This window comes from Erythrolamprus reginae, chromosome 6 (genome assembly GCF_031021105.1).
Source record: "Erythrolamprus reginae isolate rEryReg1 chromosome 6, rEryReg1.hap1, whole genome shotgun sequence".
NCBI lineage: Eukaryota > Metazoa > Chordata > Lepidosauria > Squamata > Dipsadidae > Erythrolamprus > Erythrolamprus reginae.
Window position 1 is genome coordinate 96,202,647 of NC_091955.1, and position 21,212 is coordinate 96,223,858.

General features: G+C 43.6%; 1 protein-coding gene across 9 annotated transcripts; it reads right to left on the bottom strand.

Annotated features, from left to right (window-relative positions):
- Nucleotides 1-1,392: 1,392 nt before the first annotated feature.
- On the bottom strand, nt 1,393-17,994 carry CPA1 (carboxypeptidase A1). Of its 9 annotated transcripts, none has more exons than XM_070754902.1 (13): nt 16,487-16,912; nt 16,292-16,347; nt 15,919-16,110; nt 12,236-12,317; nt 11,340-11,474; nt 10,367-10,468; nt 10,076-10,177; nt 9,232-9,333; nt 7,827-7,937; nt 5,606-5,696; nt 4,821-5,020; nt 2,679-2,763; nt 1,393-1,862 (listed from the first exon to the last, which is right to left on the bottom strand). In XM_070754902.1, exons 3-13 carry the CDS (start codon nt 15,981-15,983, stop codon nt 1,675-1,677), a joined length of 1,263 nt encoding a protein of 420 aa, XP_070611003.1. In that variant the 5' UTR covers nt 15,984-16,110; nt 16,292-16,347; nt 16,487-16,912; the 3' UTR covers nt 1,393-1,674. The 9 variants fall into 9 exon arrangements, with proteins under 9 accessions (XP_070611003.1, XP_070611004.1, XP_070611006.1 ...); XM_070754903.1 differs by having other exon boundaries at nt 16,455-16,912; XM_070754905.1 differs by lacking the exons at nt 16,292-16,347; nt 16,487-16,912 and adding an exon at nt 17,837-17,994.
- Nucleotides 17,995-21,212: the final 3,218 nt, after the last annotated feature.

A 21,212-nucleotide genomic window follows, 5' to 3' on the forward strand; every position in this document is an offset into this window, starting at 1 on the left:
AGGGGAAGAGCCTTCTCTATGGGGGGCCCAGCCCTCTGGAATCAGCTCTCCCCTGGAGAGTCGCACTGCCCCCACCCTCCTCGTCTTTCGCAAGAGTCTTAAGATTCACTTATGTCGCCAAGCTTGGGGTTATTAGATTCTTCCCCCAGCCGATGAATGTATAGTGGGATTGTTGATTGAATGGTTATGTATGTATTTTAATTGGTTCTTTAGTTTTTTTAGTTGTAAGTAAATTTTAATTATTTGGATTTCAATATACAGTATATTGTCTTTTTTATATGTTGTTACCTGCCCTGAGTCCTCGGAGAGGTGCAGCATATAAATCCAATAAACTAAACTAAACTATGGACTTCAACTCCCAGAATTCTTGAGGCAGCCATGCTGGCTGAGGAATTCTGGAAGTCTACAGGTCTTTAAAAGTTGCCCAACAAGCTGAAAAAACTGTTCTAAAGATGGGATATTTTTCCAAAAGAAAGATTCGACCCTTAAACTCAGCCTCAAAATAAAAATGGAGACAGCCCTATGCAGGTAGTCCTCAGTTTATGGTAGTCACAATGGCCATGAAGCGAATCACCCAAGGGACCGATGCAGTCTTATGACCATGTTTGCAGCAGTTGTTAAATGAACACAGCTGTCCGAAGGTAACCACTAGGGTTGTTAAGCAAAGACGCCAATCATTAAGCGGACTCACTTATCCTGAGCAGCTTCTGCTGAAAACGGAAAGCAAATGTCAATTTTCAGCAAAAAAAAAAAAGTCATAAAATGAGTCAGCTGGCTAGGATGCTGCAAATGGTCGTAAAAAGAGGTCAGGAGGTCATGTTAAAAAGTTAAATAAGGTTCAGGAGAGGGAAGTGTTTTTAATAGGAAAGTGACCCCAAGAACAAGGGGGCACAATCTGAGGTCAGTTGGAGGAAAGGTCAGAAGTAACGTGAGAAAATATTATTTGACTGAAAGTTGTAGATGCTTGGAACAAACTTCCCGCACATGTGGTTGGTCAATCCACAGTCACTGAATTTAAATATGCCTGGGATAAACATCCATCCATCCTAAGATAAAATACAGGAAATAGTATAAGGGCAGACTAGATGGACCAGGAGGTCTTTTCCTGCCGTCAATCTTCTAGGTTTCTATGTAATCCCTGAACATTGAGAGAAGTGATAAATACCAGAAACACCTCATTATGGAAGATTTATGCCTCTAGCTGGCCTGCATCCCGGACTGTTATCTATGCTCTTTAGACGGAACGTTGTCAGCCTGAACTGCCTTAGAGTTCACTTATTTCTTGCTGGATTTTGTGTAAATAGTAATCTTTTTGCCTCGATCAATATCCCTGGCGTGTGTGGGTTTGCTTTCTAATTGATTGATCCAGACAGTGCAGTCCTCACACACTGGTCCAATTAAAACTGCTTTATTGCTGAAAACCCAAGACGCAGGAATCTTCTCGTCACCCGCCAGCAGTTAGATCTTAAGGGCCGGTGGGATTCAAGGGGAGGTTTGATTTAATTCGCTTGTGACTAAATAGGGGCGGCAGGTTGGTCCTTCCTTGGACTCCATCCCCAGGTGCTGCCACACTACAGCTAACAACAGAAATGCGGTAGGAGCCGGGGTGAGAGTCGGACACGGGCAGAAGGCAGCGTGGGAAAAGGCCATCGCCATAACCCCGTCCCCTCCGGCTTAATAGGGGTGGTCCCGCGTGTGCTCCATGATGACCATCAGGGCAAGCCATGTCTCCTCTGCCGTCGGGATGATCTGGTTCGCCGGGAGCAGGAACCCGTATCGGCCGTTGTCTCTCAACTCGAAGGTGTAGGAGTATTTAACGCCCTGGTCGTAGGTCCAGTCAATCGTGCCTCCATCGGCTTTGTCTAGAGGCAGGAAAAAGGGGACGCAAAAGAAGGCGAGCTCGTGAAAACCGTCTCGTGGAGGACTAAAACACCCGTAACCCCCCCCTCCCTTCAAGCACTACTGATGACGTTACCTAGCTGGGTCACGAAACGTCTGCAGGAAAGCAATCAAGCACTACGGATTCCACAATCTTTCTCTCTTACAACCACCCCTCTCCCTTACGATGATGTCACCTAGTTAGGTAGTGAAACGTCTGCAAACTTGGCACCAAGGAACTCACAATAGCTCTTCCTCCTCTTCCCCTTCTCCTCCTTCCTCCCCTTCTCTACTCCATAAAGCCTACTCTTCTGGTGCCAATGTTTTTACCTAGCGGTAGTTGGGCAATGTAACGTGATCAAGAAAACAACCAAGCTAAGAAAGCAGCAAAGACTCCACAGTCGTCCTCCTCCTCCTTTCTGTCAACCCAACTCCCTTCTATCACTGATGGTGTTACCTAGTTAGGTAGCAAAACCCCTGGAAGAAAACCACCAAGTTCAGAAAACATTAAGGACCCCAGATCAGGACCTGTCTCGCCAACACTAACAGAGCAGACCACGTGTGCTGTGTGTAAACTACTAAGGTGAGTGTGGAGAGGACCATTTTGTTTCACCGGGACCAATCATGTGACGGGGGTGGTGGCTTAAAGGTCATGTGACTGGGTGGGAGTGGCTTACCGCCCAAGATAAGTTTTCAAATAGCTGCTTGGACTATTTTTTCAGTCGCTGAAGTCACATTTTTCAAATAGCCACAAAAGGGAACAATGATAGACAGCATTATTTCTCATTTTGGTCACTTACAGATGGTGGTGATGATGCTGCCATATCTGTACTTGGTTCCGTGGAGAGATTCCAGAGCGTCAACGGCCTTTTTAGCCAGGGAATCCTGGGAAGAGAACGAAGGAGAAGAGTAAGGGTGGAGGGTGATGTTTAGAAGGGGGGGGGATTGGGGAGGGAGGGCTTCATTTAGGGATGAGCAGCTGACACATAAAGTCTTGGGGAGAAGACATACCCATACCACATCTCGGACATCAGCACCCTTGAAAACGTCCAAAGATATTTCACCAGAAGAGCCCTTCACTCCTCCACTCGAAACAGAATACCCTACGAAAATAGACTAACAATCCTGGGCCTTGAAATCTTAGAACTACAGTGCCTAAAACACGATTTAAGTATTGCCACAAGATCATAGGCTGCAACGTCCTACCGGTCAATGACTACTTCAGCTTCAACCGCAATAACACAAGAGCACGCAACAGATTCAAACTTAATATTAACCGCTCCAAACTTGACTGTAAAAAATATGACTTTAACAATCGAGTTGTCGAAGCGTGGAACTCATTGCCGGACTCAATAGTGTCATCCCCTAGCCCTCAACATTTCTCCCTTAAACTATCCACGATTGACCTCCAGGTTCCTAAGAGGTCAGTAAGGGGCGTACATAAGTGCACTAGTGTGCCTTTCGTCCCCTGTCCCATTGTCTTTCCTTTATCTCATATATCATTTTTTTTTTCCTTTCATATATCTTCTCTATTTTTACATATTATCTTTATATATATTACTTCATGTCTATTCTTTCCATATATATTGTGTATTGGACAAATGAATAAATAAATAAATAAGAAATTAAGATGGCCTGTTGGATTGTCTCAGCGTTCTACAGGCCATTTTTTAAAAACAGATTCACAGAATTGGAAGGGACCTTGCAGGTCATCTAGTCCAACTCACTGCCCGAACACAAGACCCTGCCTCTACAAACCTTCTGATTGTGAGGTAAGAGCTCCCCCTCTAGGCTAGAGCAGGTCATTTCCATCAAGGGTCAAGGGTCATTCTCGACTTACAACCGCAATGGAGCCCGACATTTCTGTGGCTAAGCGAAACATTTATTCAGTGATTTTTCTCCCCACCTTTTTGCCCACCGTTGTTAAGCGAATCATTATAGTTGCACGGCTGCGACAACAAACCACACTCCTTATTGTCACTGATGAAGTTACCTACTTGGGTCATGAAACATCTGCAAGAAAACTACCAAGCTCAGATAACACCCCTCCGGTCAACCCCACAAGGCTATAAATATTCTCTAGATTTTAATCTTTTGAATAAAATTATATGTACATAGAAACCTAGAAGATTGATGGCAGAAAAAGACCTCATGGTCCATCTAGTGTGCCCTTACACTATTTCCTGTATTTTATCTTAGGATGGATCTGTTTATCCCAGCCATGTTTCAATTCAGTGGCTGTGGATTTACCTACCACGTCTGCTGGAAGTTGATTCCAAGCATCTATTACTCTTTCAGTCAAATATTTTCTCATGTTTCTGATCTTTCCCCCAACTAACCTCAGATTGTGTCCCCTTGTTCTTGTGTTCACTTTCCTATTAAAAACACTTCCCCCCTGAACCTTATTTAACCCTTTAACATATTTAAATGTTTCAATGATGTCTTATGTCCTCCAGACTATACAGATTGAGTTCATGAAGTCTTTCCTGAGAGGTTTTATGCTTAAGACCTTCCACCCTTTTTTAAACCTGTCTTTGGACCTGTTCCATTTGATCCATCTCTTTTTGTAGGTGAGGTCTCCAGAACTGGACACAGTATTATTCCAAATGGAGTTTCACCAGCACTCTATACAGCAGGATCACAATCTCCCTCTTCCTGCTTGTTAGACCTCTAACTATGCAGCCAAGCATTCAACTCGCTTTCCCTGTTCACCCATTTGGAGACTATCAGAAATCACTACCCCTAAATCCTTCTCTTCCGAAATTTACTTATATGCATGTATTTTATTTATTTATAAGCATGCAAGTCCAAATAATAAAAAAATAATTGTATTCAAAAGATTAAAATACAAAAAAAAACAACCAAATCAAACAAAACTAGAAGGGAACATTATTATTTTTTAAACATGTGAATTGTCGGATGGTTCTTCCGCGGAGGCTTACCAGCTCCAGGTGATCTGCTGCTTGCTCCTTGGTGTAACCGTAAGGAAAGAGGAGCATCTGAGAGTAACTGTGGATGGAGATGAAACCCTTGATGTTGCCGTGTTGCCGCACAAAATCCACAATGGCTTTCACTTCCGGTTCAGACTCCGCAAACGGTCCGCGGTAGGTTTCCGAGCATGGATTTCCACTGGAGCCAGTTCCTGCACGCAAAGGACAACCAAGTGCACTTACAGGTTAGAGATTTACAGATCATTAGAGTTGGAAGGGACCTTGTAGGTCATCTAGTCCAGCCCCCCGCTCTAGCAGGAGTCCCTACACTGTTGTGGTTAGCTCTGGCCCAGCTCCTGCCCCAAGGACTGTGGATGTGGGGGAGACATATTTAAATGTTTCGATCGTGTCCCCCCTTTCCCTTCTGTCCTCCAGACTCTACAGATGGAGTTCATGAAGTCTTCCCTGATACGTTTTATGCTTAAGACCTTCCACCTTTCTTGTAGCCCGTCTTTGGACCCGTTCAATTTTGTCAATATCTTTTTGTAGGTGAGGTCTCCAGAACTGAACACAGTATTCCAAATGGGGTCTCACCAGCGCTCTATATAAGGGGATCACAGTCTCCCTCTTCCTGCTTGTTATACCTCTAGCTATGCAGCGAAGCATCCTACTTGCTTTTGCTACCGCCTGACCGCACTGTTCACCCATTTTGAGACTGTCAGAAATCATGACCCCTAAATCCTTCTCTTCTGAAGTTTTTGCTAACACAGAACTGCCAATGCAAATCAATATTTTACCTCCAAAGCCTGCTGCCCAATTCCGGTTGGGGTCGACTCCGATGCAAGTTGATCCTTGTATCTTCGATCGGGTCTTACGCCACATACGGTTCTGGAAATCAGAAATGGCCATCAATATCACTTACCATATTTTGGGGGGTATAAAACGCACCTTTTTCCGCCCTAAAAGAGGCTGATAATTTGGGTGCGTCTTATACTCTGAATGTAGCTCTTTTTTTCATCCCTAACTAGCTGCTCTTCCCAGCTCTTCCCTTGCAGGCTCTTTCACTGTTTCTCTCTGCCAGGAATGTTTTCCAAGCCCTAAGTCTTTGCAGGGGTTTTTCCATTGCTCTAACTTGCTCCGAATAAACTTCTTTCCAGCCCTAACCAGGTGCTAATTGTGTTGCCAGCTCTTACCCGCTTGCAAGCTCTTTCATTACTCTCTGCGAAGAATGTTTTCCAAGCCCTAAATCTTTGCGGGATTTTTTTTCATAGCTCTACTTGCTCCCAATGGTTCTTTTCAGGTGCTGATGAGGTTCCCAGCTCTTACTGGCTTGCAAGCTCTTTCATTGCTACTCTCTCCAAATAAAGTTTTTTTTAAGCCCTCACCAGGGGATAAAATGTGTTGAAGCTGACCAGACTAAGGACGCTAGCCAGATGAACCCCTGGTAAAAAGATTCTTTTCCCTATTTTCCTCCCCCAAAACTAAGGTGCGCCTTATACTTCGGTGTGTCTTATACTCCAAAAATATGGTATATACTGCTTCACAGTGCTTTACAACTCTCCCTAAACTGTCAGCCTATTGCCCCAATAATCTGGGACTTCATTTTAAGGATGGAAGGCTGAGGCAACCTTGAGCTGGTCAGGATCGAACTGCTGCCAGTGGGTAGAGTTAGCCTGCACTACTGTACTCTAACCACTGTTCCACCATTTCTTTCTTTCTTTCTTTCTTTCTTTCTCTCTTTCTCTCTTTCTTTCTTTATTTCTCTTTCTTTCTCTCTTTCTTTCTCTCTTTCTTTCTTTCTTTCTCTCTTTCTTTATCTTTCTTTCTTTCTCTTTCTTTCTTTCTTTCTTCTTCTTTCTTTCCTTCCTTCCTTCCTTCCTTCCCACTGAGCAATATCATTTAGACTTATATACCGCTTTGCAGTCCTTTCCAGCCCACTGTAAGCAGTTTACAGAGTCAGCCTCTTGGCTCCAACAATCTGCGTTCTCATTTCACCAATCTCGGAAGGACGGAAGACTGAATAAACTTTAGCCGGTCAGGATCGAACTGCTGGCAGTGGGCAGAGTTAGCCTGCAATACTGTATTCTAACCATTGTGCAACCATGGTCTTTCCTTTCCTTCTTCCCTCCCTCCCTCTCTCCCTTCCTTCCTTAGCACTTAGCAATATCACTTAGACTTATAAGAGGGTCTCCCAGAAAGTAATGCACCACATTTTTTTCTCAACCTACAATAGTGGTACGAATGCGAAACTTTAGATATACATGATTTGAATTGTCAGGAGTGCGTGTGTAGATTTTGTGTTTCTTCAGACAGATAGTGTAGCTGCAGCCGTGTTTCGTAATGGCGTCTGTAAGTGATGGACATTACAAGCAGCGTGTCGTCACTGAATTTCTCACTGCGGAGAAACTGTTGGAAACATTCGCAAATGTTTGTGTACAGTTGATGGAGAACCTGCAGTCGACAGAAGTACGGTTAGTCGCTGGGCACAGAGGGGGCGGCCATTGCAGTGGAGAAATGGCTTCGTGACCAGCACCAGGAGTGGTACCGACAGGGCATACACGCCCTGGTGTCTCGCTGGAGGAAGGTCATAGAACGGGACAGAGATTATGTGGAAAAATAGGGAGTGTAGAAGAAACATCATTCTTTCTTGTGTGTAAGTTTCAATGTGTTTAATAAATAATTGTTGAAGAAAAAAAATGTGGTGCATTACTTCCTGGGCGACCCTCGTATACTGCTTCACAGTGTTTTCCAGCCCTCTCTAAGCGGTTTACAGAGCCAGCCTCCTGCCCCCAACTATCTGGGTCCTCATTTTATCGACCTCGGAAGGATGGAAGGCTGAGTTGACCTTGACCCGGTCAGGATCGAACTGCTGACAGTGGGCAGAGTCAGCCTGCAATACTTCATTCTCACCACCGCGCCAACACAGCTCCAAAGAACGTCAGAAGGAATCGGAACCTAAATCATATTCCTGTTGCACCTCACGTTTGCCACCGATGTCTCGCCACCACGAAGAGATACCTTGGTGTGTGTGAAGGCATAACCGTCAGGATTGGTGACGATCTCTAAAAAGATGTCGAACTGGTTCAGGATGGACGTGAGAGAAGGATCCTTCCCGTGGTCTTCAAAGATCTAAAGAGGATCGAAAGAGGTTTAGTGGCATCCACAGAGGTGCATTAGCAGCGTGTTTACAGCATTATGGCATTTTATTAGCCAGTAAAATTGGCTAAAATGAATCAAAACGTATCAGGAAGGGTTCACCGAGGTCCCTTCCCTCTCTATCACTCTGTAAGACTCCTGAATGAGAAAGTGGGTCAGACTAGATGGCCACTGAGTTCCCTTTCCTCTCTATCATTCTGTAAGTCTCCTGAATGAGAAGGTGGGTCAGGTCAGACTAGATGGCCACCAAGGTCCCTTCCCTCTCTATCATTCTGTAAGTCTCCTGAATGAGAAGGGGGTCAGACTAGATGGCCACCTAGGTCCCTTCCATCTCTATCATTCAATGTGTGTGTTTGTGTATGAAAGAGCAAACTGTCCCATTCTTTCCTTCCAAAAGTAGCATTTTGTAACAACCGTTCTGATTGGATGGTGGTAAGTGTCCCATGTGGCCAAAAGGCTGTGGCTGAATTTGGATTTCTGTGGCCAAAGGGCTGGGGCCAAGCGCTAGGGGCCTTTGGGCAAGGGAGTGAAGGCAGCGGCCGATCAGCTGCTGCGGAGGAAAGAGCTTCATCCAACTGGTGGAGGCTAAATGTCCCATTCCCACCAGGAACGTGTTGGAAATGCCAAAAGACTATTGGAACCTATTACCATATGTGGTGGGAATGCCACAAAGCAAGGGATTATTGGGGGGAAATTAGACAACATCTGGAAGAGATCTTTGAGATGAAATCCAATCTGAGACCCACATTATTTTTGTTAGGAAAACTAACAAATATGAGAAAAATAAAGTATACTTAATGTTACATATTTTTACTGCGGCAAGAATAGCCTATGCCCAGAACTGGAAAAATAAAGATGCCACTACAGAAGAAGAAATCTTATTTAAAATTTTAATTTGTGCAGAGATAGATAAACTGACGTTAAAGGACAAATTGGATACAGATTATTTTCAAACCTGGAATAAATGATATAATTGGATGGAGAGGAAAACCAAGATTAAAGGCTAGAAAGTAGGATGGACAAGTTCTAAATCAATTCAAACTTAAATAGATATTGGAGAATTAATAGAGGGGAAAACAAGGGAATAATCAATATACATTCTAAATACATACATCATGATTACTTGGATTAATTTCATTTTTTTGTTGTTGTTATCCATCTATATTGTCTTATATTGTTATGTATATGTTATGTTTTTTTAAGCGCATTATAAATACGATGGTTTTCCTTACCCCTCTCCTGTCTACAGAATATTTGAGGCTGTTACCTTCTGTGCAAACCAAATTCCGCTGGCTTGAGTGACCCACTCGCGGGAGTGGATGCCGGTATCAATCCAGATCGCTGGCCGGTTGGTTCCCCCCGTGCTAAACTGTGCCAAGCAAAGAACAAACAGAGGCCTTCAATCCAAGCAACCGTCTTGCCTTGCGACTTGTAAACGTTTCATGACCCAATTAAGCAACATCATCAGTGTTAGAAGGGAGTGAGGAGGAGGAGGAGGAAGGAAGGAGGAGGAGGAAGAAGGGAGGAAAAGAGGAAGGAGGAGGAGGAGAGGAGGAGGAAGGAGGGATGAGAAAGAAGGGAGGAGAAGAGGAAGGAGAAGGCAGGGGAGGACAAGGAGGAGGAAGAAAGGAGGAGGAGAAAGAAGGGAGAAGAGGAAGGAGAAAGAGAAGAAGAAGGAGTAGGAGGAAGAGGAGAAAGAAGGGAGGAGGAGAAAGAAGGGAGAAAAGGAAGGAGAAAGAGAAGAAGGAGTAGGAGGAAGAGGAGAAAGAAGGGAGGAGGAGAAAGAAGGGAGAAGAGGAAGGAGAAAGAGAAGGAGGAGGAGGAGGAGGAAGAGGAGAAAGAAGGGGGGAGGAGAAAGAAGGGAGAAGAGGAAAGTGAAAGAGAAGAAGGAGTAGGAGGAAGAGGAGAAAGAAGGGAAGAGGAGAAAGAAGGGAGAAAAGGAAGGAGAAAGAGAAGAAGGAGGAGGAGGAAGAGGAGAAAGAAGGGAGGAGGAGAAAGAAGGGAGAAGAGGAAGGAGGAGGAGGAGAAGAAGAGGAAGAAGGAGAAGAAGAGGAGGAGGAAGAAGAGGAAGAAGAAGGAGAAAAAGAAGAAAGAAACGAAGGAAGACTTACCTTCAAGACGTAGATTGGGCGTCCTTCCGTTGTCTGGCCAATCTGGAGTTTGCTGACCAGAAGGGGTTTCGCACGCACCAAGAGGTCCATGAAGCTGTAGATCTAGCAAGCAAAGAGAAGACGCCAAAATGGGGTTTACACTTAGGAGTCAATTTATTTAATATAATTAATTTATGTAACTTCTAATTAGAGTTGTCTACTACAACTTCTAGAGTTGTAACTTCCATTAGAGTTGTCTGATTGTAAAATGGGCAGAGCCTTAATCAGCCCGGGGGCCTTAATTGTACTTACGGTATCCAAGTCGTGGTAAGCACCAAAGTTAAAATTGTTGAGTGTCAATTCCGGGAGTTGACGTTGGCGCATCATGTGATTCCTCTCTTCATCAATCAGTTTCTGAAGGAGACAATGAGGACAATCACAAAAATCAGTCGAACGGAGGGTTCTTCTCTCCTCTGTGTTCCCCACTCAGGAGGAATCCCACTCCATCCTTCTGCGCTGCGGGTTGCAATCAATTTATCAAATCCCTTCTCCTGTCAATCCGTCTAAAAAACCGTGATGGCGAACCTATGTCAGGCGTGCCACCGGTGGCAGACGGAGCCATATCGGAGCGCACGCAAGAGGTTGCTCTGTGTCAGCTCCAGCGCACATACATGTGCTGGCCAACTGATTTTCGGCCTTGCGGAAGGCCGTTTTGTCCTCCAGACGCTTCTGGGAAGCTTCATGAAGCCCCCAAGTGCGAAAAACCATCCAACGGGAAAACAGGAAGTTCAGAAAATGGACTTCCGGTTTCCTCTGTTGTGCTGTTTTTTGCACTCCGGGGCTTTAGGAAACTTCTCTGAACGCTCCAAAAGATAATTATATGGTGTCAAAGTCAATTCTATAAATGAGATATAGATATATATATATATAAAAATTAAGCTTATTTACTTAAATCTTTTCTTTTTTTCACATTCTCTCTTCTCTTTCATTTATTCATAATTTAGATTATTAAGCTATAGTGTAACTGGCTATAGAGAATATATATAGTTCATATTCTCAATACAGATCGGTCGTGTATCCGCCCGTTTTTTATTGTTGTTTGTATATCCTTTGTCTTTTTTTCTTTTATTTTCTTTTTTCCCCCTGCATGTGTTTTGTATTGTCACTTGTATTGTTATTGCATTTATTTATGTAAATTAACAAAAAAGTTTTTTTTTAAAAAAAGAGATCTACAAGCATGGTTCCTTCCAGGACCAACCCGTCCACCTGTGGTCAGAGCACTCACCTGGACATTGTTGATCATGGTGGAGTACTGGATGCCATTGCTCTCCAGGAAGATCTTGACCCCTTGAAGGCTGAAGAAGGGCACACGGACATCTGTGGGGAGGTCGGGATGGGCCGGAGCCCGCCAGAAATCCAGCTAGGCATCAAAATGAGAATGAAATAGAACGTTATTGACATGTATCATAATCATCTTTTAATGCTCCCTTATGGGACAACTGAATAGAGCTGAGTGTTTAAGGGCAGGATGCCTTTCCTGTCGCCAATTCAGAGTTATATTATTCAGCAGATATGAACTTTGGAAACACATCCCTACATAGTTCCACAAAGCAATTTCCTATTACAGTGGTCCCTCTATTTATGAATTTAATTCGTTCAGTGACCAGGTTCTTAAGTAGAAAAATTTGTAAGAAGAAGCAATTTTCCCCATAGGAATCAATGTAAAAGCAAATAAAGCATGTGATTGGGGAAACCACAGGGAAGGTGGAGGCCCTGTTTCCTCCCAGGAGATTCCTAGAGAGGCCCCATGGAGGCTTCTTCCCACCTTTTCCCTCCCTGTTTCCTCCCAGGAGATTCCAAGAGAGGCCCCACGGAGGCTTCTTCCCACCTTTTCCCACCCTGTTTTCTCCCAGGAGATTCCTAGAGAGGCCCCACGGAGGCTTCTCCCTGCCTTTTCCGGTTACAGTTTCGGAGGCCTGGGCTTTCATTTGTAAGTGGAAAATGGTTCTTGAGAAGAGGCAAAAAACCCTTGAACACCCAGTTCTTAGCTAGAAAAGTTCGTAAGTAGAGGCGTCCATAGGTAGAGGTACCACTGTACTTTATTTTTCTTTATTAATGAATAATTTCGTTATTCTGGCCAAGAACCCGGAATGGTAGGCAAGATTCTTGTTTTATCAGTACCTGAAGATTCTCCAAAGCTTCCAGCTCCTTCAACTTCTCCACCTGAGCTTCATCAGCAGCCTTGATTCTGAGCACCTGATGTCTGCAGAAACAGAATGCAAGAACAAAAGTTGGAGGGGACCTTGTAGGTCATCTAGTCTGACCCCTGCCCAAGCAGGAGACCCTACACTATTTCTGACCAATGCCAGTCCAGTCTCTTCTTGAAAGCCTCCAGTGAAAATGACCCTTGAACTACAGGACAAAGAGGAATCAGAGTCCTATAAAGTGTGGAATAAATGGTACATCTGGCTGGATAAACGACAACATACAACTCCATCCTGATCCTTTTACCCTTAACCCAAACAATTATCTCACAAACCTATAAAATAACATTATGAATTATTGATAAAAGGAGGAACAAATTCAGAACGACAAAACGTAAACTCTAACTCAAAACTTTCATCTATATTGATAGTAAAGATCTTAAAAGCTGTAGAGTAATCGGCTCAACAGATAAGTTGACACTATTTATGACATCTGATAAACTTATAGATATTATTATTATTATTATTATTATTATTATTATTATTATTTATTCGATTTGTATGCCGCCCCTCTCCGAAGACTCGGGGCGGCTCACAACATGTAACAACAAATCATAAATAATCCAACAGTTTTTAAAATGTTTAAAGATTTAAGAGACCCCATATACTAACAGACATACACACACGCATACCATATATAAATTAAACATGCCCAGGGGGAGATGTTTCAATTCCCCCATGCCTGACGACAAAGGTGGGTTTTAAGGAGTTTACGGAAGGCAGGAAGAGTAGGGGCAATCCTAATCTCCGGGGGGAGTTGGTTCCATAGGGTCGGTGCCGCCACAGAGAAGGCTCTTCCCCTGGGGCCCGCCAACCGACATTGTTTAGTTGACGGGACCCGGAGAAGATATGAATTCTTTCTTCTTTTTCTACTTTAAATTTTCCTCTTTCCTTTCCTTCCCCCTTTTCTCATCTCTTTCTTTCTCTTTAGCCTTATTTTCTTCCATATATGTAAGCGTGTATTTTGATTTATAACTGCATACTCTAAATTCATACATATTTGTACTAATATTCGCATAGTCCTTTTGCTTTATGTATCCCTTCCCCTATTTATCTTCAATAAATATTATATATATATATATATATATATATATATATATATATATATATATATATATATATATATATATATATATATAAAAGCCTCCAGTGATGAAACTCCCACAACTTCCGAAGGCAACTTCTGTTCCATTAGTTGATTATTTTCACTGTTAGAAAATTCCTCCTTATTTCCAGGTTGAATGTCTCCTTGATCAGTTTCCACCCATTGTTCCTTGTGTGGCCTTCCAAACTTAATAGTTTGACACGCACACACCTCCTCTCTGGGGCAGCCCCTCCAATATGGGAAGACTCCCATCGGGTCCCCCTCTTCAATGAGTGGGCTTTCGTATTTTTACATCCGATTAGGAAAAGTCAATCTGGCCCCCTGCAAATCTTTTGGGCGACAGCTCCCCCCACTTCCATATCCGCCTGCCTCAATTTGTGTGGGGTGACAGACAGAGAAGCCACAAACACATTCAAACAAAAAAAACAGATTTCTGAAAACAGATGTAGCAAATGCAGAAGCAGGACTTTAATAATAATAATAATAATAACAACAACAACAACAACAATAATAATAACAACAATAACAATGAGTTGGAAGGGACCTTGGAGGTCTTCTAGTCCAACCCCCTGCTTAGGCAGGAAACCCTACATCACTTCAGACAGATGGTTATCCAATATCTGCTAAAAAACTTCCAGTGTTGGGGCATTCACGACTTCTGGTGGCAACTTCTGTTCCACTAATCAACTGTTCTGACTGTCAGGAAATTTCTCCTTAGTTCCAAGTTGCTTCTCTCCTTGTTTAGTTTCCACCCATTGCTTCTTGTTCTACCGTCAGTGCTTTGGAGAATAGCTTCCAATATCTCAACCCCTGAGATATTGGAAGACTGCTATCGTGTCTCCCCTGGTTCTTCTTTTCATTAAACCAGCCATGCCCAGTTCCTGCAACCGTTCTTCATATGTTTTAGCCTCCAGTCTCCTAATCATCTTTGTTGCTCTTCTCTGCACTCTTTCTAGAGCCTCAACATCCTTTTTGCATCGTGGCGACCAAAACTAAATACCATATTCCAAGTGTGGCCTTACCAAGGCCTTATAAAGTGGCATTAACCCTTCACATGATCTTAATTCTCTCCCTCTGTTGATGCAGCCTAGAACTGTGTTGGCTTCTTTGGCAGCTGCTGCACACGGCTGGCTCCTATTTCAATGGTTGTCCACTAGGACTCCAAGACCCCTCTCACCATTACTATTGTTGAGCAAAGTGCCACATATACTGTACCTATGAGTTTTGTTTTTCTTGCCTAAATGTAGAACCTGACTTTTTTCATCCTTGAATTTCATTTTGAAGATAGAGCCCTACAATGTTGTCGAAGCCTGGAACTCATTACCAGACTCCATAGTGTCATCCCCAAACCCTCAACACTTTACCCTTAGATTATCTACGGTTGACCTCTCCAGATTCCTAAGAGGTCAGTAAGGGCCGAGTACAAGTGCACTAGAGTGCCTTCCGTCCCCTGTCCTATTGCTCTCCTATATCTCCTGTACCTTTCTTCTATTCCTATATCTCTTCTTCTATTCTTTCATTGATATGTTCTATTACTATATCTTCTCTTCTATTCTTTCTTAGATATATTTTACTACTGTGTTTCCCCGATAGTAAGACGTATCGGGGGTTTCAGGGGGGTCGGCTAATATAAGCCGTACCCCGAAAGTAAGACATATGTCTTACTTTTGGGGAAACACGGGGGTATTGCCGGGGGGGGAGCCCGATGACGTCGCTTCCAAACTCCCCGTGCGCCCCTCGCCTTCGCCTCGCCGCGGCGCCACCGCCTCTTCCCCTGCCGAGGCTCAGCTGCAAGCGGCCAGTGAGGCCGACCAGCTCCGAGGCGAGCGGCCGGAGCTGCGCCCTCCTTCGCCCGCCTCCTTTCCGGCAGCTCCCCGCGCGCCCCTCGCCTTCGCCTCGCCGCGGCGCCACCACCTCTTCCCCTGCCGAGGCTCGGCTGCAAGCGGCCAGCGATGTAAGACATACCCCAAAAGTAAGACGTAGTGGGGCTTTTGGGGGTAAAAAGAAAGTAAGACACTGTCTTACTTTCGGGGAAACACGGTATGAGTATCTCCTCTATAACCTTCATCATGTATATATACCCACTAAAACCCTCATTGTGTATTGGACAAAATAAATAAATATATAATAATATAATGGTTGTCTGGGCCTAAGAGCTAGGAACTGGGAGACGGCATCAGCATCTCCATTGTCCTCACCACTCTCTGTAGGGGCTTTCTATCTGAGGCTCTGAAGCCACCAAACCCAACGGGGATGCGGTTTGTTAAGTAGCGCTCTGCCGTGCCTCATAAAAAGCAGCCAGGACAGAAGAGAAAAATGTAGCATGCATAGAAGGGGTCCTGCTTGGAATTTGGGAAGGGGCTACCCCCCCCCCACCGCCCCAAATTGTCAAACTGCCCAGCGATCGAGGCTGCTGAGAGTCCGAAAGCGGCGCCAGGCAAACGCTTCCCCCAATCCCCGTGTCCTTTCCTATCCAAAGCCCGGTGTCTACCTACCCGACAAAGGTATCGGTGGCAAACGCCACAGCCAGCAAAGTTGCCAAGACCACCAGGACCCTCATTGTCACCAAACGGAGCGCCAAATGAGAACCTCTTCTCTTCCGTTGCTTTTTTTATACACCCGCCTGACCCGGCCACGCGTTGCCTTGACCATCCACGATTGGCCAGCTGTCCGTTTTCTCACAGCCCCTGTCAGAAAAGACACACAAACACATGCTCACCTGCAACTCACCTGACAGGTGTTCGGGGGAAAGACACCAGCTGCCTTGATGGGAGGGAAGGGAGGGGCCCCTGGTGCGTCTCTCTCTCTCTCTCTCTGCCCAAAACTGTGACGGAGATGGATTCCTTGCCAACGCAAACCCAGCATTACTATACAGGTGGTCCTCGAGTTACGACCATTCGTTCAAGCGATTGAAGATAAAACGGCTGTGAAAATAAACGGTGGTCATAACTTGGTGCTTGTGTTTAAAGAGGTCGCAATGTCACCACAATCAAGTGATCACAATGCGGGCCACGCATTGAGTTAGTATTACCCTGTTGAAGTTTGGTTTAGTGATTATGGCACCTGTGTAGATAGCAGGAGATCACGAATTCTAGTCCTTCCTAGGCACCAAATCTGGCCAGGTAACTTTGGGCCGGTCACTCTCCCATCTCAATTCATCTCACAGGAGGAGGAGGAAGAATTAGCTATGTTTCCGTCAGGCCTCGGGTCGTTGATCAGATGGTATGCCAAGCAGGAAAGACATTTTACTTTTACTTAATTAGAGTTGAAAGAGACCTTGCAGGTCCAACCCCCTGCTTAACGAGGAAATCCTACACCTCTCCAGCCAGATGGCCGTCCAATCTCCTCTGGAATATGTCGAGAGTTGGGGCATTCACAATCTCTGCTGGCAGGCTGTTCCACTGGCTGATCACTCTCACTGTCAGAAAGTTCTTCTTTATTTCCAGGTTGAATCATGTATGGTAATCTGTCTGTCTGTCTGTCTGTCTGTCTGTCTGTCTGTCTGTCTGTCTGTCTGTCTGTCTGTCTGTCTGTCTATCTCTATCTATCTATCTATCTATCTATCTATCTATCTATCTATCTATCTATCTATGTCTTTCTATCTATCTATCTATCTATCTATCAATCAATCATCCATCCGTCTATGTCTGTCTGTCTGTCTGTCTGTCTGTCTGTCTCTCTCTCTATCTCTATCTATCTATCTATCTATCTATCTATCTATCTATCTATCTATCTATCTATCTATCTGCTGCCCTTTTCAAACGACTCAGGGTGACTTATAACATAATAAATACAGTATTAGATTTAGATTTAGATTTAATTGGATTTGTATGCCGCCCCTCTCCGAGGACTCGGGGCGGCTCACAGCATTTACAAAAAACAGGAAACAATAATAATAACAATCTAATTTATACCTTTAAAACAATCTTAAAGTTCTAATTTAAAACTATCAATATCATTCATGCAACAGTCAAACTAAAGCATTCATCGGTCAGGGGGGAAGATCTAAGGAACCCCAGGCCTGGTGGCAAAGATGAGTTTTTAAACTTTTTCGGAAGACGAGGAGGGTGGGGGGCAGTATGAATCTCCGAGGGGAGCTGATTCCAGAAGGCGCCCCCCCCACACACAAAGAAGGCTCTTCCCCTAGGTCCCACCAGCCAACATTGTTTGGTTGACAGGACCCTAAGGAGACCAACTCTGTGGGACCTCACCGGTCGCTGGGATTCGTGCGGCAGAAGGCGGTCCCTGAGATAATCTGGTCCGGTGCCATGTGGGGCTTTATACACACAGTATAATACACATGTATAGAAATCTAATATTAAAAATTACTATAAAACTTTTTTTAAAAGAAACCCATTTATCTCAACACAAGCATCTACATTCGCCTAATCAATCACTCATGGGTCTGAATACTTCTGCCTTAATCCCCGAGGAATTCTGGGAGTTGTAGTCCAATGCATTGAAAAGTTTGGCTGGGGAACTCTGGAAGTTGTAGTCCAACATGTTTTTTTAAATGGCTGAGGTTGAGAAACCCCTGCAAGGAGGCTTTGCAGGGCTGTCGGTCCACTGCTGACACTTCCAAGGCCTCTGAATGAAAGACAGCCCTGATTAATAGTGAGAAAATCGCTCGCTGGTGCAAGAAAAGATTTTCCAACCACGTCAGGTTGGTTAATGGTTAACGGTTTGATTTTTTTTCTCTCCCCACCCCCCTCCCAGTGGAAAATTCCCACCCGGCTCATGTGACACAAACAGATGTTCTGAATCTGAAATCCCCTGGCTCAGCATCTCTCGCCCTCTCTTTTTCTTTCTTTCTTTCTTTTCCTCTCTTCCTTTTTCTCTCTTGCGCGCTCTCTCTCTCTCTTTCTATTTCTTTATCTTTCTACATTTTCCTTTCCTTTCCTCTCTTTCTCTTCTCTTTCTCTTTTTCTTTCTTTTTCTCCCTCTCTTTTCCTCTATCTTTCTTTTAAGTCTCTTTTCTTTTGTCTCTTTCTCTTTCCTCTCTTTCTCTCTCTCTTATTTTCTCTCTCTCTTTCTTTTCCTATCTTTTCTTCTGTCCCTTTCTCTTTCCTCTCTCTTTCTCTCACTCTCTTTCTTTTCCTCTTTTTTTCTGTCTCTTCCTCTTTCCTCTCTTTCTCTCTCCTTTTCTCTGTCCCTCCCTTTCTTTTTCTTTTCCTATCTTTTCCTCTGTCTTTCTTGCTTTCTCTTTTCTTTCTTTCTTCCTTTTTTTCTTTCTTTCTTTCCCTTGCTTTTCTCTTTATTTTTTCCTCTCTTTCCTCTGTCTCTTTCTCTTTCTTGCACTCTCTTTTAATAATAATAATAATAATTATTATTATTATTATTATTATTATTAATTAGATTTGTATGCCGCCCCTCTCCGAAGACTCGGGGCAGCTCACAACAATAATAATAACAGTGTTACAATGTAAACAAATATTATATTAGATTTAATATCTTTTTCCCCCCCTATCTTTTCCTCTGTCTCTTTATCACTTTTTCTTTTCTTTCTCTCTCCCCCCTCTTTCTCTTTCTTTCTCTCTCTCTTTTCCCTGTCTTTTCTTCTGCCTCTTTCTCTCTTTCTCTTCTCTCTTCTCTTTCTCTCTTTTTCTATTCCTATTCTATTTCATCCCGTCACACACACATACACACACCACTCTCTGTGTGAAGGAACGCTTCCATCACAGGGCAGGGTGTGTGCTATTTTTAAAATCTCCCAAAGCCACAGGGCCATAGTGAATTTGCCATATCAGCAGCGAGTGTCCTCGGGTTATCTCTCTTTGGAAGCAGGCAATTTAGAGATAGGTGGCTTTGCTGTAAATGTGTTGGATGCAAATGCATGCATTAAATTATAACCTATTTCCAAGAGAGAGTGGACATCCATTTGTCTCTGTTTTCCCAAAAATAAGTCACCCCCAAAAGTAAGACATAAGAGAGGTTTCATAGAATTGCCTAATATAAGGCATCCCCCGAAAGTAAGACATAGGAGAGTGACAACTACTGTACAGTATATAATAAATGTTGATTTTTTTTGTTCAGCAATAAATATGAATTCTTCTACATTGAAAAAAAATAAGACATCCCCTGAAAATAAGACGTAGCACATCTTTGGGAGCAAAAATTAATACAAGACACTGTCTTGTTTTCGGGGAAACAGGGCACTATAGAGTCTCCTGCTTGAAGACCTGCAAGGTCCCTTCCAACTCGGTTACTCTGTTATTCTTTTTTAAAAACTTGTTTTGTACAGAATAGAAGTTTGCTTTACAAGGGAGTGAGCCCAGCAGGGAGGGGGCCTGGCCTAAGGCAGAGATTAAGGGCTCGCCTGCCAGGTGACCCCTGGTTGGATTTTGTCCCAGGAGAGACCCTTGTTTCATACGGCCTCTGATTTGACCCTCAATTCTTAGGGTTGCAAGTGTGCAAAGCCAACAGCAGGCAGGTGTGCAAAACAATTATGGACTCCAAAGTGTCATCCCCAAACCCCCAACACTTTACCCTTATAGGCTGACCTCTCCAGATTCCTAAGAGGTCAGTAAGGGGCGAGTACAAGTGCACTAGAGTGCCTTCCGTCCCCTGTCCTATTGCTCTCCTATATCTCCTATACCTTTCTTCTATTCCTATATCTCTTCTATTCTTTCATTGATATATTTTACTATGCGTATCTCCTCTATAACCTTCATCATGTATTTTACTATGTGTGTGTGTGTATATGTATATATATATACACACACACACACTAAAATTCATTGTGTATTGGACAAAATAAATAAACAAACAAATAAATAAATAAACAAACAATTATGGTGCATTACTTGATAAAAGTGGTGTGCAAATCAATAGAGAGTTTGGTTGGGGTGGGGGACACAGGGTCTGGGCAAAAAGGTCAAGATGGCAGCCATGACAATTCAATCCTTGTCTGGGTGTGTTTTGTGCTTGACCTTCTAAAGCAGGTTTCTCCATCTCTGCAAATGTCCGGGCTTCAACTCCCAGAATTCCTCAGCTAGTATCAAATGCACTCCAACTCCCAGAATTCCCTGTTCCTCAGAAGAAAAAGCTTGTTTCCTATTGGCCACATCCATCCCGGAGCTGTTTCTGATTTGCAGAGAAGGGCAGCATAGAAATCCGACCAAATAAATTTATTTTGTCCCTCTGCCACTCCTATTTCTCTGGCACAAAGGATATTGCAATGCTTGCTTTCTGACACCAGATGGCAGCAGAGTACTGTTTGCATCAATTCTCCATCTGTGGAATTATGGGCATTGAAGTCCACACATGTACAGGTTGCTGAGATTGTTGATAGATACCATTCCAAAGGCTTTCAAAGGCATGATTTCAAGGGTCTAGAAATCCAGAGGCAGTGATATTAAAGCCACATAAATCATACGAGGAAACTAAATTAAACAATATAAATTATAAAGATACTAGCAAGAAAGCTATCTCCTTTTCTACTTAGGGACTGTAACTTTACTGTTTGTATCTTTACAATTTATATTGTTTTATTTAGTTTCCTAGCATTATTCCTAGTGTTATCTTTGCTTCATGATGTATGTCTTCTTATGATGACTATAATCATGATTTATCAGTTATAGCTTTTATGCACAATCAGAGCTTATGCATGGAAGACAAATACCTTGCGTGTCTAATCGTGGAACTCATTACCGGACTCAATAGTGTCAACCCCCAACCCCCAACACTTCTCCCTCAGACTCTCCTCAATTGACCTCTCCAGGTTCCTAAGAGGCCAGTAAGGGGCGTACATAAGTGCACTGATGTGCCTTTCGTCCCCTGTCCAATTGTT

Coding starts and splice junctions, on each gene's coding strand:
- CPA1 (XM_070754905.1), bottom strand. CDS start 15,983: ATGAGGGTCCTGGTGGTCTTGGCAACTTTGCTGGCTGTGGCGTTTGCC. Junction 7,938..9,231: donor GAATTTGGTTTGCACAGAAG/GTAACAGCCTCA, acceptor GATCCTCTTTAG/ATCTTTGAAGACCACGGGAA. Junction 2,764..4,820: donor CAGCAGATCACCTGGAGCTG/GTAAGCCTCCGC, acceptor TTCTCTTCCCAG/GATTCCCTGGCTAAAAAGGC.